Source organism: Gekko japonicus, unplaced genomic scaffold (assembly GCF_001447785.1).
Source record: "Gekko japonicus isolate JY-2015 unplaced genomic scaffold, Gekko_japonicus_V1.1 scaffold2025, whole genome shotgun sequence".
NCBI classification, from domain to species: domain Eukaryota; kingdom Metazoa; phylum Chordata; class Lepidosauria; order Squamata; family Gekkonidae; genus Gekko; species Gekko japonicus.
This window is the reverse complement of record NW_015172065.1, coordinates 264371-279258: the sequence shown is the minus strand read 5'-3', so window position 1 is coordinate 279258 and position 14888 is coordinate 264371. Positions and strand designations below refer to the sequence as shown.

The following is a 14888-nucleotide window of genomic DNA, read 5'->3' as shown; positions in this document are numbered from 1 at the left end:
TAGGGAAAAGAGGCACTCACCGGAAAGTGAGTTACCCAGTGAACAACCTCTGATCCAGTGTCCTGATCCCTCTCAATCACCTCCAGCTTGATGACTAGTGAGTCCCACTTCTTGCGATACTTAGTATCCAGCTAGAAGATAAGAATTCAGGAGAACGTACTTGGATTGATGGCATCATGTATTTTCTACCTGGCAGAGTGCAAACCGAGAGCTGACGACTCTTACAGAATTGTTCAATAGATCGCCAGCAAATGAAAAGGCAGTGGTTTGGCCTCCACACTCACACTACAGCCCACTCATCTCCAAGGAATATTGCTCCTGGGGGATATGGAATCCTGAGGACTGACAGGGGGGAGAAGGGTCTACAACAAAAAAGTGGGATCGGTGGAAAGTGCCCATTTAGTCTGGATCCAGCCCAGCAGCTTCCTACCTCTTGGGTTACTCCTACATCAACCCCCTGGGATAAGATACCAAAAAGTGTACCTTACTAGGTCCTCTGCGCACTTAAGCCATGTAACCCAAAAGACTCTGTTTCAGAGAAACACTGAAGAACCACCACAGATGCTTTCAAATGACAAAAAGAGATTCAGGGTACTCACCTGCACATTGAAAAACTGCCTTGGAGTCACATCCATGTACGTCCCGAAGACTATAAAAGAAAGACATATCATAGCCACTGGTCAGAAGCATACATTTCAGCTCAGATGTAGGGAAGCCTGATTAGGAAGAGATCAGGATGGCTTCTGACTGCAGGTGTTACGGAAATAAGCAACAGCATCAGAGCTGGAATAAAGAGAAGCAGCAGAGAAGACTGAGGCAGCTACACACCCGAGGAAGAGTGATGCTACAAGGGTGGGCAGGCTTGACTAGAAGAACGAAGACGCTCACCAGACTGGAGAACTGAGGTCAACAGCTGGAAGCAAACATAGAAACTTTTCATGGATCACTCACAAATAAATTCATTCAGGTGGGCAGCTGCGTTGGTCTGAAGCAGCAGAACAAAGTTTGAGTCCAGGGGCACCTTTAAGATGAACAAAAGTTTTATTCAAGGTATGAGCTTTCGTGTATCTGAAGACATCAGCTTGCACACAAAAGCTTATACCCTGAATAAAACTTGGTCTTAAAGGTGCCAATGGACTCAAACAAATTCAGGGAACTTTTTCTTCTCCACCCGACAAAGCCTAAGCCGCCTGGTTCTCTGTTGTTTCCTTTCATATACTGGTTCCTTGAGAGCAGGGCTGTGGGTATGCTGCTTTGTTACCAAAGACCTAAAATCTTTGCTCAATTATTAAAGATAAATAAAATACTTTAACAAGGTCTCTGAAGCCAGAATAACTTACCAAGTAAGACTTCTGGTTGTCAAGGAGGCAGACTGACTTATGGTGTGCTGCATAGACTCCAGTCCATGACTAGTAGAACTATAGTCACGCCCTCTAGGAGGAATTGGGCAAAATCACATAATTTACATAAGGGACAGAACTTGGCTCTGACCTGGACAGCACAAGCTAGCCCAATCTTGCCAGACCTCGGAAGCTACCAGGGTTGGCCCTGATTAGTTATTTGGATGGGAGAACGCCGAGCAAGCCCAGGGTTGCTACACGGAGGAAGGCAATGGCAAGCCACCTTCGAATGTCTCTTGCCTTGAATACCCGATGGGGTTGCCGTGAGTCAGCTGTGACTTGATGGCAAAAAACAAACGAGCAAAAAACAGAATTTGGGGTTGGATCCAGATTAAGTTTTCCACGGGCGGAAAGTACTTGCATCAGCACAACAGAACCTTCAAGCCCCCACACCTGCTACAGCCCACTGATCTCCCTGAAATGCTGCTCCCGGAGGATGGCGGCGGGGCTCTCAGAAACGACAAGAAAAGCAGACTGGGGGATCTGCAGCAGGACAGGGGAACTGGCAGAAATTGCATCGCCCCTCCCGTTAGCAGAAAATTCAGTTTGGACCAAACTCTTGGTCTTCAAAGGCACGAGATTATTTTTATGCACTGAGTACAGGCAGTCTCGGGTAGGTAAAAGCTATTCAAAGGAATCAAGCAAACCACTGTGACTAGACTGCAGGACTCATTTGTGTTGACAGAAGAGGGAACACCAAGGTGGGAACTACCTCGATACTGGTACAGATGAGACCCCCCAATTGGGCGCCGCCATAGCTTGAAGTGCTTCTTTTCCATCACCATTTCCCAGCTCTGCTCCTCAGGATCAGAAGTTATATCCTTGTGGGACTTTATCTCCTGTGTCTGGTTCTCCATTCCGCTGCCTTGAAACAGCCTGGTTATTTCTTCCATGTGCTTCATGTCATCTGCAGACCTTGGGTGAGAACATAAGAACATAAGAGACGCCAATGTTGGATCAGGCCAAAGGCCCATCCCGTCCAACACTCTGTGTCACACAGTGGCCAGAAATACCAGTGCCATCAGGAGGTCCACCAGTGGGGACAGGACATTAGAAGCCCTCCCACTGTTGACTCCCCCCAAGCACCAAGAAGACAGAGCATCACTTGCCCCAGAGCCCCTATCTATACCTTGTGGCTAATAGCCACTGATGGACCTCTGCTCCTTATGCTTATCTAATTCCCTTTTGAAGCCGTCCATGCTTGTAGCCGCCACCACTTCCTGTGGCACTGAATTCCATGTGTTAATCACTCTTTGGGTGAAGAAGTACTTCCTTTTATCCGTTCTAACCCGACCGCTCAGCAATTTCATGGAGTGCCCACGGGTTCTTGTATTGTGAGAAAGGGAGAAAAGTACCTCTTTCTCTACCTGCTCTTTCCCATGCATAATCTTATAAACCTCGATCATGTCACCCCTCAGTCGTCTTTTCTCCAAGCTAAAGAGCCCTAAGTGCTTTAACCTTTCCTCATAGGGAAAGTGTTCCAACCCTTTTATCATTTGAGTTGCCCTTTTCTGCACTTTTTCCAAAGCTATAATATCCTTTTTAAGGTGTGGTGACCAGAATTGCACACAGTATTCCAAATGAGGTCTCACCATTGATTTATATAGGGGCATTATTATATTGGCTGATCTGTTTTCAATACCCTTCCTAATAATCCCCAGCATAGCATTGGCCTTCTTTATTGCAGTCACACACTGTCTCGACATTTTCAGTGAGTTATCTACTACAACTCCAAGATCTCTCTCTTGATCAGTCTCTGCCAGTTCAGACCCCATCAATGTGTATTTATAGTTAGGATTTTTGGCTCCAATGTGCATCACCTTGCACTTGGCCACATTGAACCCCATCTGCGGTTGGCTTGGCTGATGACCTGGCCACTGTGATCCATGCGACGGTTACCTCGAGGCTGGACTACTGTAACGCTCTCTACTTAGGGCTGCCTCTGTCGCAAATCCGGAAGCTGCAGCTAGTGTAGAATGCTGCGGCCAGGCTGCTGATGGGCCTCTCTAGGCGAAACCACATCCGGCCTGCGCTGCACTGGCTGCCAATAGCATACCAGATTCGCTTCAAAGTGCTGGTTCTCACCTTTAAAGCCCTGAATGGCCGGGGTCCGGCTTACCTGAAGGACCGCCTCTCCCCGTATGTTCCCCCAAGAGCACTAAGATCGGGGAGTCTCCACCTCTTGGAAGTTCCAGGCCCCCGAGATGTGAAGTTTGCCCCTACTAGGGCCAGAGCGTTTTCGGTGGTGGCTCCTACCTGGTGGAACGAGCTTCCAGAGGAGATCCAGGCCCTGCGGGACCTTGTGCAGTTCTGCAGGGCCTGTAAGACGGAGCTCTTCCGCCAGGCTTTTGAGTAGGAGCCACCGCGCCGCCACTATTCCACCAGTGTGGCATTGTCCTACTTTTGTTTCCATCATATAGGGCAACTATCGCCTGGCAGAATGCACGAAGAGCAGCGCTACTGGAGACCGCGCTAGAGACAGCTGGCTACCGCACTGGGTTCACTGTTCCCGTCTTGGGTGATTTATATGTAGGAAGACTAGAGCACTTTAAATATTGTATGGTTCTATTGTGTGTTTTAATGTGGCTTTGTTTTATTGTATTTTATCTATTTAATGCAACTTTTGCTGTATGTTAGCTGCCCTGAGCCATTGGGAGGGCGGGATATAAATCGAAAAATAAATAAATAAATAATGTCTGAACAAGCAACCATTTTGTGACTGGATCCACCCACCGAGCTGCCGTTTTGTCCCTGTCCAAAGGCTCTTGGGAGATATTAAGTAGCCTCCTAGCATTTCTTCTGGGGGCCCTCACTCTCAGGCTGGTTCCAAATTGAATTAATGTAATTAACTTTGATTTAATTAGCTGTGGCCCCCTCCCAAAAAACCCTAGCTATGCGGCTGTTTACATTCCTGTTGGCATCATTATACCCCAGGGCCTTCCGTGCAGTGAGAACCCCCTGCTATTCTGTGTTAAGAACTGGAGTGAAAAGTCAGTCCCATTCTAGAGCCAAAGTCCCACTCAGCACTGCGCTGAGGCTATACTTTCTTCGCTGTAAGACAGACATGCAGAAAGCCACTCCTCTCTGGCAAGACAGTAATGCTCCCAGGCAACCTGACAGGGATACTCTGCTGAACTGGAAGATCAGATTCACACACACACACACACATGTGACTTGCCTTGGTGAATGTGAAGGCAAGCAGGCAGGCAAAGGACTTCCGAATAATTACTTGCAGGGCAGCTGCCCCTTAAATGGGACAGTCTCAGATTGTTGTTCGACTTACCTTTCCATGCTTACTATGGCGCTCAAGAGTGTGCGGATATTGCTTATTAAATGCTGTGGACTTAAATCCACAGACTATACAGTCTCTTTGAAGTCCTAAGTCCCAGCACACACACAGAGGAATGTGTACGGCTTCTTTCCTGCAAGGCTCCGCAGAGCAGTGCTCCTGAGGTTACTCAAGACAGGCAACAACCAAGAGCACAAATAGTTTATGCAAAGCCCTCATAAATCATTTCTCACTACAACTCCAACCAACCGACAGTTTAAAGGCATCTGATGAAGAGAGCAGTGTTTCTCGAAAGCTTATGCTACAATAAAATTTGTTAGTCTTAAAGGTGCTACTGGGCTTTTTACTATTTTGTACCAATGGGAACTGCCCTTTGCACTATAGAGATTCCTTACTCTGGCTAGATCACCCACTGACAATCCAATGCAGTATGATGGAAAATGGAAAACCAACTCATTGTCAGTCACATTTTTAGCACTTCTCCCTGCCCCTTTCAAACCAACCTCATTATTTCCATCTTAGAGAAACATGCAATGACTTGGTGACTGAACAGCACCTGCAGCTACCTATATCCAATGCTTGCTACCAAACACAGAGGGCCTCACCATTACAGAGCACTGACATGCATTCAGGTGTATGTACATCTACAGAGCATGTACCTGCTACAAACAAAACCTAAGAGATGCATCTTCCTTCATGAAAGAAATGGTGGGCAAGTTTTTTTGGCACAGTGCAGCTGAGGAGTGCTAAGACTGCCAGGGACTAAATATAACTGCCCCAGGGCTGCATTCAACCTGCCATTTAGCCAGCTGTTCTCTTTTAATTGGATCACGTTTAACGTTTCTGTAACTGACACGTCTTGCACAGCGCTATCGCAGAGAAAAAACAAAACAGAACATTGTCTTTGATCCGGCATTACCATTATTTTTGCCTGAAAGAGAGAGCCCTGATGCACGTGTGTTGCTATCGTTGGCAATTAATAACATTCTAAACTCTCCTGATACGAACTCCAAAAATAAAGCACCAAATACAGCACTGAGCAACTCCCAGCTCTTTCCCAAAGGGCAAGGCAATTGCTCAAATCCAGCCTCCACGAAAAAGCTTCCAACAGACCTTCTCGAAATACAGTTAAAATTAATCTCATGCAAACTGGATTACAGACAAATTCTTTCTTTTGGGGAATATCGAGCATAAGGCAGTAAGGTATGCACAAAAATTTGTGAACAGGCTGCTGCATTGTGGGAAAAGGGTCTTTGAAAAGAGGCATTGTGCGAAAAAGGTCTTTGAAGAGGGAAGTAGAGAGTCATGAACATTCTAATTACTACCAAGCTCCTCAAAAATTTTCCCAGGGATCCTCCTGGAGGCAGGAAATTTTTTCCCCAAACCTCAAGCAAGATTCAAGCATGCAACTCAGACTGCAGAGCTGATCAGCAGCTGGCACTTGCCGTCACTGGAATTAGGTAGCCAGAACCAAAACACAGCCACGAATGGGTCTGTCCATCCAGTACTGGCCAAACAGTCAACAGATGTGTATGGTGGTGGCCTGACAGGGGCCTGACAAAAGCCGTCTCCCCCCCTTTTTTGTAGGTCCAGCTCAAACAAGAGATTTGCCAAGCTTAGTGGGTTACCACACAAGGCAAAAAGGCTGTGCTTGGCTTGCTGAGTCACCGGTGAGCCCACCTGGCTTAAAGGAGGGTGACAACATGATCAGTCTGCAGGCTGCTCTGCCTACAGTTTGTAAGCAACACAAGAGGGATGCTAAATCCATACCATCATCTCCCCTCGATTCTGTAAAATTGGAATTTACACATGGTGGTTAGCAGGGAGTTTGTTCCTCCCTAACAGATCGGTCTCAAGCCTCAACCAGATTACACCATGTACCAGGCACGCATTGTTCTTGCCCATGCTTCCAGTTGTCTCCTAGCTAGATACCAGGCTTTGCTACTGAGAGCTCTCTGTGGTTTCACCTGGAAGCCTGTATGACCTATTCCCAGAATGGGCTTAAAAGAGTAACCAAGTATGGGATTAACAACTACAAAACCCTTAAAAGGATCACGTCATACTCTTAACTGTAGTTTCAAAACACCAGGCATAGCCCACCAGGAACCGCTCCTGTGCTAACTCCACTTTAAAGCACTGGCCATGCCAATGGCACTTAGGTGCTCTGTGTTTCAATCAGGCTTGCACAGGAGATGTTTCCGGTGGGCTGTGCACCTATATTCTTGACTTACCTCTGCAATGCCCTGAAGTAGCTTCTTGCACAACACTACCTTCCAAGCCAAAGGCCAAAACATTTTCTACTAAAGCTGATATTGCACCCACAACCCATTGCTCAGGTACTGGCTACGTGCCGTGCACCTTATGTCCACATAAAGCATGAGGAATATGGCACTTTAGAAGCTGCTGAAGTAAAATCTCATGCTCTTGTCTATTCAAAGGCAGCCACTTTAACAAAAGCTAGACGTGAGCTTATTGCAGGGAGCCGCTTGAAAAACTGGCCACAGCACAATTACATGGATCATGCACACATCTGAGGCTAGCCCCAACATTTGAAGAATTACATGCAATAACTCTTTAGATCTGTGACCAAAATTCTTAGGACCCCCCCACACACACACACCTCTTCCCAACAAAAGCCCAAGCTCCCGAGGCCAGCTCCACAAACAGGTAGGTCTTTTGATATTCCCAGTAGGTGAGACTACAGTAAAAGGGAGTTCGGTAACAGAGAGGGGTCACAGCAGTCCTACGGGTTACCCATTGCAGGGGAGGGAAAGCCACAGAGAACAACTTTGTGCACTATTCTCTGAAAACAATACAGAGATATTAACAAGGTGTCCTCCACAAGTCTCAGAGACTGAAACTGGATATGACACATGAGGGAGTCTCTTGTCTAATGTACTTTGAGGCTAAGCTATCACTTCTTCCAGGCAGTTTGAGAAGTGAGAGCAAAAGCTACCACACTGAAACAGTCCCAACTGATAGGCTAGACTACCCATCTCCATAACGCTGTACTGCAGATCCAATGCCAGTTGGGCAGTACAATAAAAAATCTTCTGTCTTTTCTCATAATGCACCTGTAGCTGTGAGTGGAAGCCTGTAAAATCACATGACCTAAGCAGGAGTCTCAAAGTTTGCTGTTGTTTAAATACCACTTAATCTCTGTGTCAGACACTTCTTATCCTCCATCGCTTTTCAGTTTCCAAAAAAATCCATTAGATGGTTCAAAACAGATAACCAAGGAACATTAGTTAAAAAAATAATAATAGAACCAAAAAAACCTTTCTAAGTTACAGGATTATTTGAAAACATGTACGAGGGCAAAGCCTCTGTGTCTTGATTGGCTTCAGGGCTGCAGCAGAAAGTCCTGATGCTATGTGATTCCACACAGCCATGTGTACGTATGGACACTCTGGTCCGGAGAAAACAGTGGCTTTAGAGTAAAGCCTAGAAGACAAGGAACAAAATAAAGGTTACACCTTATCTGTGTAAGATCCTTCCCCTTCTTTAGGCCACTGCTGCACCAGATCCAAGAGCCTACTTAGCACTACCAGAAGGACCCACCTTTTCAGTTCTTCTTCTTTGATTCTTTCCTCTTCCCACAAGAACACACCGGTGAGGAGGGCCATCAGCTTACCAGCATTGCAATGACGCCCCTGGAACCTGCGCCACAAGGAGCTGAAGAGGCTCTTACGTGTCCTCTCAGAGTAGATGTTACTGTACAACTGTCCAATCTGCTGGGCACGCTGGACCCTCTGGCTGGTTACATAGCTGCACTGGTTGGCCAGCAGGGAGAGGAGGCTCTTCTGCTTGGGACATTTCACTGTGCTTTTCTGCAGCCAAGCAAACAACCACTGGAAGCTGCCCTTCAAGGTCTTCTCATTCTGCCAGAAACCTAGTTTCCCGTTGCAGCCAAAGAAGCGGGCTGAGTTAGTGTAGCAGGAATAAATGCTGGAGGGAGGCCTCCACTGGAGTGGGTGGAACATGCCTGCTGAGCCTCACTGGTGAGCCAGAGTCCTAGCCAAGGAGAGAGAGATCAGAACAGATAATTAGTCATAGAAAACTCCAGCTAACATCAATTGTAAGGTTTCTAAGAATATGGTTATGATTTTGCTTTGCGCTATTTGGTACTAATACCATGTGGTTAAACTTACTCTAGGCTTATGGGAGCAACAACCAGTAGCCAAGCCTAGCAGTGCAACACCGGAAGTCAGCCCCTGCCAAGTACCCTACATCAAAGACCCCTTTCAACCTAGCCACTACTGTACTGATATAAGATTTATGGAAGAAATGTTGCCTGGCTGCCTTAACCAATGAGATGAGACAAGCCAACTCACCCAATTCATAAGCGGTACAGGGGAAGTAATTATTATGCAGCCATGCCCATGGCTGTATCTTGAGAAGACTCCCTTCTACCCTTTTATACTTCCTGCTTTGAAATTGACTTCTAGTTTGTGAAAGATAACTAGACTAATTAGAGGACCCATGCAGACTACAGACAGTGGCTGATAACTATGGGGTGCAGGGACATCTAGGCCATATTGTGCTAAACTCTGCAGGAGTTCACTTGTGCAGTACTTGAAATTGTGTCTGACTGTTGTGCTGCAGCATAACATTTATACTATAAGATAATCAATTAAGATCCAAAACAGTGATGTTAATATCAGCATCCCACACTCATTATACTGAAAAGGGAGTGGGGGAAATAACAGAAAGGGATGTTAATATTTAGCTGGGGGGGGGGGAAGATTCAACATGTTTAAACAGTCCAAAGGCTAATATCTTCTTAAAAGCAGCATGAAGCATTGATATGGGTTGGAGACAGAGAACAGGCTGGGTCAAATCACATGGAACTCCACCTGAAAGGGCAGATTATTTGTTCCATTCACTGTCAGAAATTACGCCCCGTTTCTTTTATTTCCACCCTCACCCTCTCACTATAAAGCATTTCTGCTGATGACTTCCTCCTCCCAGTTCCTCATTTTTCCTAATCAGGGCAGCAGGAGCCAAAAATAAAGGTGATGCTTCCCCATCTTCCACCTTGACAGGATATTAAATCTGGCAGGTAATCTGCCTTAGAAACAGGATCAGCTTTCGGTCTTTCAACTAAAGCTTCCAAACAGCGTGACCTTAACCAGCAGCCCAAAACGACCCTGGTGCAAAATTCTCTTAGTTGTGAGGCAGCTGACCAGGATGGCTCTCCTCAAGGTTCCTTCAGACTCTCAACTAACAGGGAAATAAACAACCTCTCCTTCTCTCAGAACGGCTGTTGCTAATCTCCCAGGAGGCCAGGCCAGAGGGACAGCTGCTGCTCACCTCCAAAAGAGAGTAAACCTATTAGCCTGAGGTATCAGTGGAAAGAAACAGGAGGATCTGCAAGCTGTGGCACTCAGACTTCTCCTCGCTTGCCTCTCTAATGATATGCTGCTGCTGGCTGGGGGAGAAGTATGGAAAACCACAGGCCATGTGTGTTTCTGCACAGCCCACTGGTCAAGACATCAGAGATCTTTGGATTTAACAGGCTTGTTGGGATACGAGCTTAGCAAGCGGCAACTCACTTTCACATGTGGCTACAGGAAGCTACGCCCAGCCCAGTCCTATACATGCATTCTTATTATGGAACAATGCATGGGATCAGCCTAACTCACTCTGGTGCTCCATCATACTTGGTTTTCTTGCTACAACTGCCTAGAAGTTACCTGTCAGCTGTCAACATCCCTTCAAGGGACAGCTGTTCACAGCCCTGCCTGTAAGCCTCTGAGCTAGGAAATCCTTCAGCCCTCCTGTTACCTGTACTTAAACTGTACAAAAAAAGTTCTATTACTGTTTCTCAATTATTTAACATTGCTTGATTTTAATATTGTTTTATACAATTGTATTATTTATCAGGAACTGTATTAATGTAATGAATTATGTTTTATGGATTATGAGAATTTTTATTCTGTTGTAAGCCGCCCTGAGCCAGCCTAGGCCGGAAGGGCAGGATAAAAATCAATAAAAATCAAAATCAATCAAATAAATCAAGATTATTTACACAAAACCTTTTTACCCTTCCATGATTCTATTACTCCAATGTCACACAGAACTAAGCCTGAAAATAATTTGCCCAAAGCACTAAAATTAATCTATGGCAGAAGGGCATTGTGAACCATCGCTAGCCATCAGATTATACTATGTATTATACTGGTGCAAATACTATGTATTATACTGGTGCAAATATATTTGCAACTAATTTCACATGTGGAGGAGAGGAAACCCTACAGATGTTCAGAACAAACCAGAACATTTATTTTTATGCTGCCTAAATTAAAAAATATTACAAATGGAGAAAGAATTCTATAGCTAATCATGTTACACTGGCCTTTAGAGCCCCAGCGTTAAGTGACATGTCATATGAGACCCAGTATAACCAAGCCTTTAAGGTGTTTGAGTTGGGGAAGTCCACAGTTCAGACCACCAAATGCCACAGCTTCATCTCCCTGCCATTTCTGCAATACGAGACAGAACACCTTAACAAAGTTGTTCTAAGGTCTATTCAACAGGTGATGCTTTATGGGCTTTGAATACCTGAAATACTTTTATCCAGGCTTCTAGTGTCCTGGCCCCACTGGTGGACCTCCTGATGGTACCTGGTATTTTTGGCCACTGTGTGACAGTGTTGGACTGGATGGGCCATTGGCCTGATCCGACATTGGCTTCTTATGTTCTTATAAGACAACACTACTATTCTATCTACATTCATTCCTAGGCATTCAAATCCTTGAACTATGACTACTGCCCCCTTCCTATGTCACAAATGAAGCATCCATCCTTTACTATCAAAATCCATATTCATTACTTGTTTGTGCACCAGCCTTCTACAGGCATACAAAACATGGCATTAGGCACAAAACTCAATTTTGATTTTTAAACTGGAGCAAGTTTGTAGCCCCAAGGAAGCAAAATATGAAAACATGAGGACAATGCCCACTCAAATCTCATGGGATTTGCATGGTTTCTTTTCCCGACAGCCAGTAAGACTAGAATCATGCCCATCTACACACAGCAAGAGAGAACATGCAACTTACATGCTTACAAAAATTAGTTTCTAATAAAAGCAGGTACTGCACTCTACTGATGTTAGAGATAAGCAACAGCCAACCTCCGGGCCAAGTCCAGTTACCATCTACTCTTCCTTTCGCTAACCCAGAAACACCCACCCACCCACTCATTCAAGGCAACTACTACAACACGAGTTATAATAATACCAAACTACCTGACAAGACCATTATATTATAACAAGATACTGCAACTGCCAAGCATTATTTATAAAGGTAAAGGTTCCCTTGCTCGAAAGCCAGTCGAATCCGACTCTAGGGTTGCGGTGCTCATCTCCGTTTCAAAGCCGAAGAGCCAGCGCTGTCCGAAGACGTTTCCGTGGTCATGTGGCCGGCATGACTAAAACACCAAGGCGCACGGAACGCTATTACCTTCCCACCGAAGTGGTACCTATTTATCTACTTGCAATGTCTTGTTTTCGAACTGCTAGGTTGGCAGGAGCTGGAACTAGAGATGGGAGCTCACTCCATCATGCGGCACCCGGGTCTCGAACTGCTGAACTACTGACCTTCCACAGCCTGCAGTTCAGCGTCTTAACCATTAATACTACATATTAATAGGCACCTTCCTGGGAGGTGAACGAGACGAGACCCAACATGTGACAGCAACCAAGGAAACTTCCTGCTGTCACTTTTTTTTGTTTCACCATTTACCCCTCTCTCCTTCATCTTGTAAGTATACCTAATCTCTTCGTGCATCTCGTGAGGAGGGGGGAGCCTCTCGCCCACAAAAGCTGATGGCTCGAAGAACTGGTAGGCTACAATTCTAACCGCGCTATAACACGCTTACTGGGGGGGGGGGGGACTGGGTGGGAGTTACCCCCAAGTAAGCTCACACAGAAACGGAACCGGGCCGGGAAGCCCGCCAGGCACCACCAAGCTGGTCCATCAGGACTCTCTGCACACCTGTCCCGGAGCACTGAGCACAACGGGACGCACCCCCCCCCCCCAAGCGAGCCAGCAGGCCTTCCCTTTCGTTGCTATTCCTCAGCCAGGACGACCCCCAAGTAGCCCTCCTCGTGGCCGATCAGGACAGGGCTGCCACCCCACAAGCTCACCAGAAGCGTGGTCCCGACCGCTGCTAAAGGCCGCAGCGCAGCCCCTTACCCGGAATCTGGACCCAGGCGGAGGTCTTTCCAGCGCTGGGGAAGAGGGAGGAGCGCCGCCAGCCCCCAATTTCTCCTGCTTCCCCTCCGGCCCCCTCGCGCCGAAGCCCACATGAAGCCCGCTCCTTACAGCCCTCAGTCCCGTCATCCACGCCAATTCTGCCAGCCCCACCCACCGACCCTCCGAGAGCGTCTGCCATTGGACACTCGGCTACTATCCTCGCCGTCCTATTGGAGGCGGGACATGTCCATCCATCTGCTTTCCCGCCTCCCTGCTATCAAGTTCAGTTGTTCCGGTGTCTTCTCTGCGTAGTGCACACCCACCAACCCTCTTCTCTGCCTTGTGACCCACTGAAGGGCGCCTTGGAGACCGCAAGACCCGACCGCAGCTGCCCTACGTAGAGCCTGAATGGAAATGCCGGAATGTATTCCTTTTTTCTCCGGCATCAGTACAGACCACCTAAATTTAGAGACTATAAACGCAATCTCAATTTGCGTTTGTTCCATACCGACCTTCCTTGCCAAGAAAAGGTAACAGTAGGCCCTTGAAACATGCACATACTTAAGTACATTGCACGTGCAAGTATCCCTAGCTCTTCTAGGATCGGGACGAGGCAATATAAAATAGGCATTGCACCCTGCTGCTGAAGGGGGGGGGGGGGGGAAGACGAGGAAGTAAATACAAAACTATGATTTGCACTGTGGTGTAGTGGTTACTGTTTTGAGCCAACCAGAGATCAAATGCTCCACAAAAAGGCTAATAGGGGCTGTGGGTTGCACCTAACCTAGCTTCAGGGCTGTCATGAAGCTAAAATATAAGACCTGATCTCGCTAGAGGAAGCATGGAATACAAGCTGAATTAACCAAGCTATAGATGCCAAATATTGACATCAGTATGACTTCAGTGGGCATGACAATAACAGTTTAAATCAATTTTAGATTTGAGCAGGCCTCCGTTCCAGTCAGGAGCCCAGGGGGCGCAGGCACATAAGCCCCGCCCCCTGTTCCCACCAGCCATCAGTTGGGACACGGTGGGGGGGGGGGCGAAACGTTCCCCCACCTCACTAAGCCCCGGGGTGGTGGCCTTGGACTCCTAGGGGCAAATTCCACCTCTCACCCAAGAGGTCATTCTGGCTCCCCCAGCTCTCGGGAGGGGCTCTTTAAAACGTTATGGCCGCCGTAGCTGTTCTCGGCGGAAGCTGCGACGCCCGCACGGGGGGAAGGGGGGAGGCGAAACATTCCCTTGCCTTCCTGAGCCCCGGGGTGGTGGCCTTGGACTCGTAGGGGCAAATTCCACCTCTCGTGTGTGATGTCCGAGCACAGGCGAGAGGCCATTCTGGCTCCCCCAGCTCTCAAAAGTTATGGCCGCCATCGTTCTCGGCAGCAGCTCCGACGCCCACGCGGGGGGCGGGGCAAAACATTCCCTTGCCTCCCTGAGCCCCGGGGGGTGGGGGTGGCCTTGGACTTGTAAGGGCAAATTCCACCTCTCGCAAGAGAGGTCATTCTGACTCCCCCAGCTGTCTTTAGGGGCTCTTTAAAAAGTTATGGCTGCTGCCGCCGCTTTCGGCACCAGCTGCAACCACCGCTGGGGGGGGGGGAGACTGCTGAGTTGCCCTCCCCGCCTTGGAGCGCTGGGCCTGAAAAATGGCCTGCAGAGCCGCCGCCCCCCCACCCCACCCTCCCCTCCTTTTTCAGGCTCCGCGCTAGAACGCCGGGCCTGAAAAGGGGCCAGCCGAAAGTCAATGTTGGCCCCATTATATCCTATGGGCCATTGAAGTCAATGGCGAAAGCATAGGGTATATTCTGGGGGGTGGAGGGGAGGGAGTTTGAGGGAGAGGCTCCAAACTCACGGGGTAGCTGGTGGAGCCTCTCCCCAAGATACCAACCAAGTTTGAAGAACATTGGACCAGGGGGTCCAATTCTACGGGCCCCCAAACAGGTTGCCCCTATCCCCTCCATTGTTCTCTATGGTGGGAAAAAAGTAACTTTTTTCCCCACC

At 47.6% G+C, this 14888-nt stretch overlaps 1 protein-coding gene across 1 annotated transcript in view; it reads right to left on the bottom strand.

Annotated features, from left to right (window-relative positions):
• STARD7 (StAR related lipid transfer domain containing 7) overlaps positions 1 to 13054 on the bottom strand; it is a 17049-nt gene extending 3995 nt beyond the window's left edge. The window contains exons 1-5 of the mRNA XM_015420816.1: positions 12891 to 13054; positions 8251 to 8703; positions 2113 to 2315; positions 600 to 649; positions 21 to 131 (exon numbers count right to left, since the gene is read on the bottom strand). Of these exons, the coding sequence (XP_015276302.1) occupies positions 21 to 131; positions 600 to 649; positions 2113 to 2315; positions 8251 to 8672 (786 nt within the window). The 5' untranslated portion in view covers positions 8673 to 8703; positions 12891 to 13054. The remainder of the gene's footprint in view (positions 1 to 20; positions 132 to 599; positions 650 to 2112; positions 2316 to 8250; positions 8704 to 12890) is intronic.
• Between the last annotated feature and the right edge of the window lie 1834 nt (positions 13055 to 14888).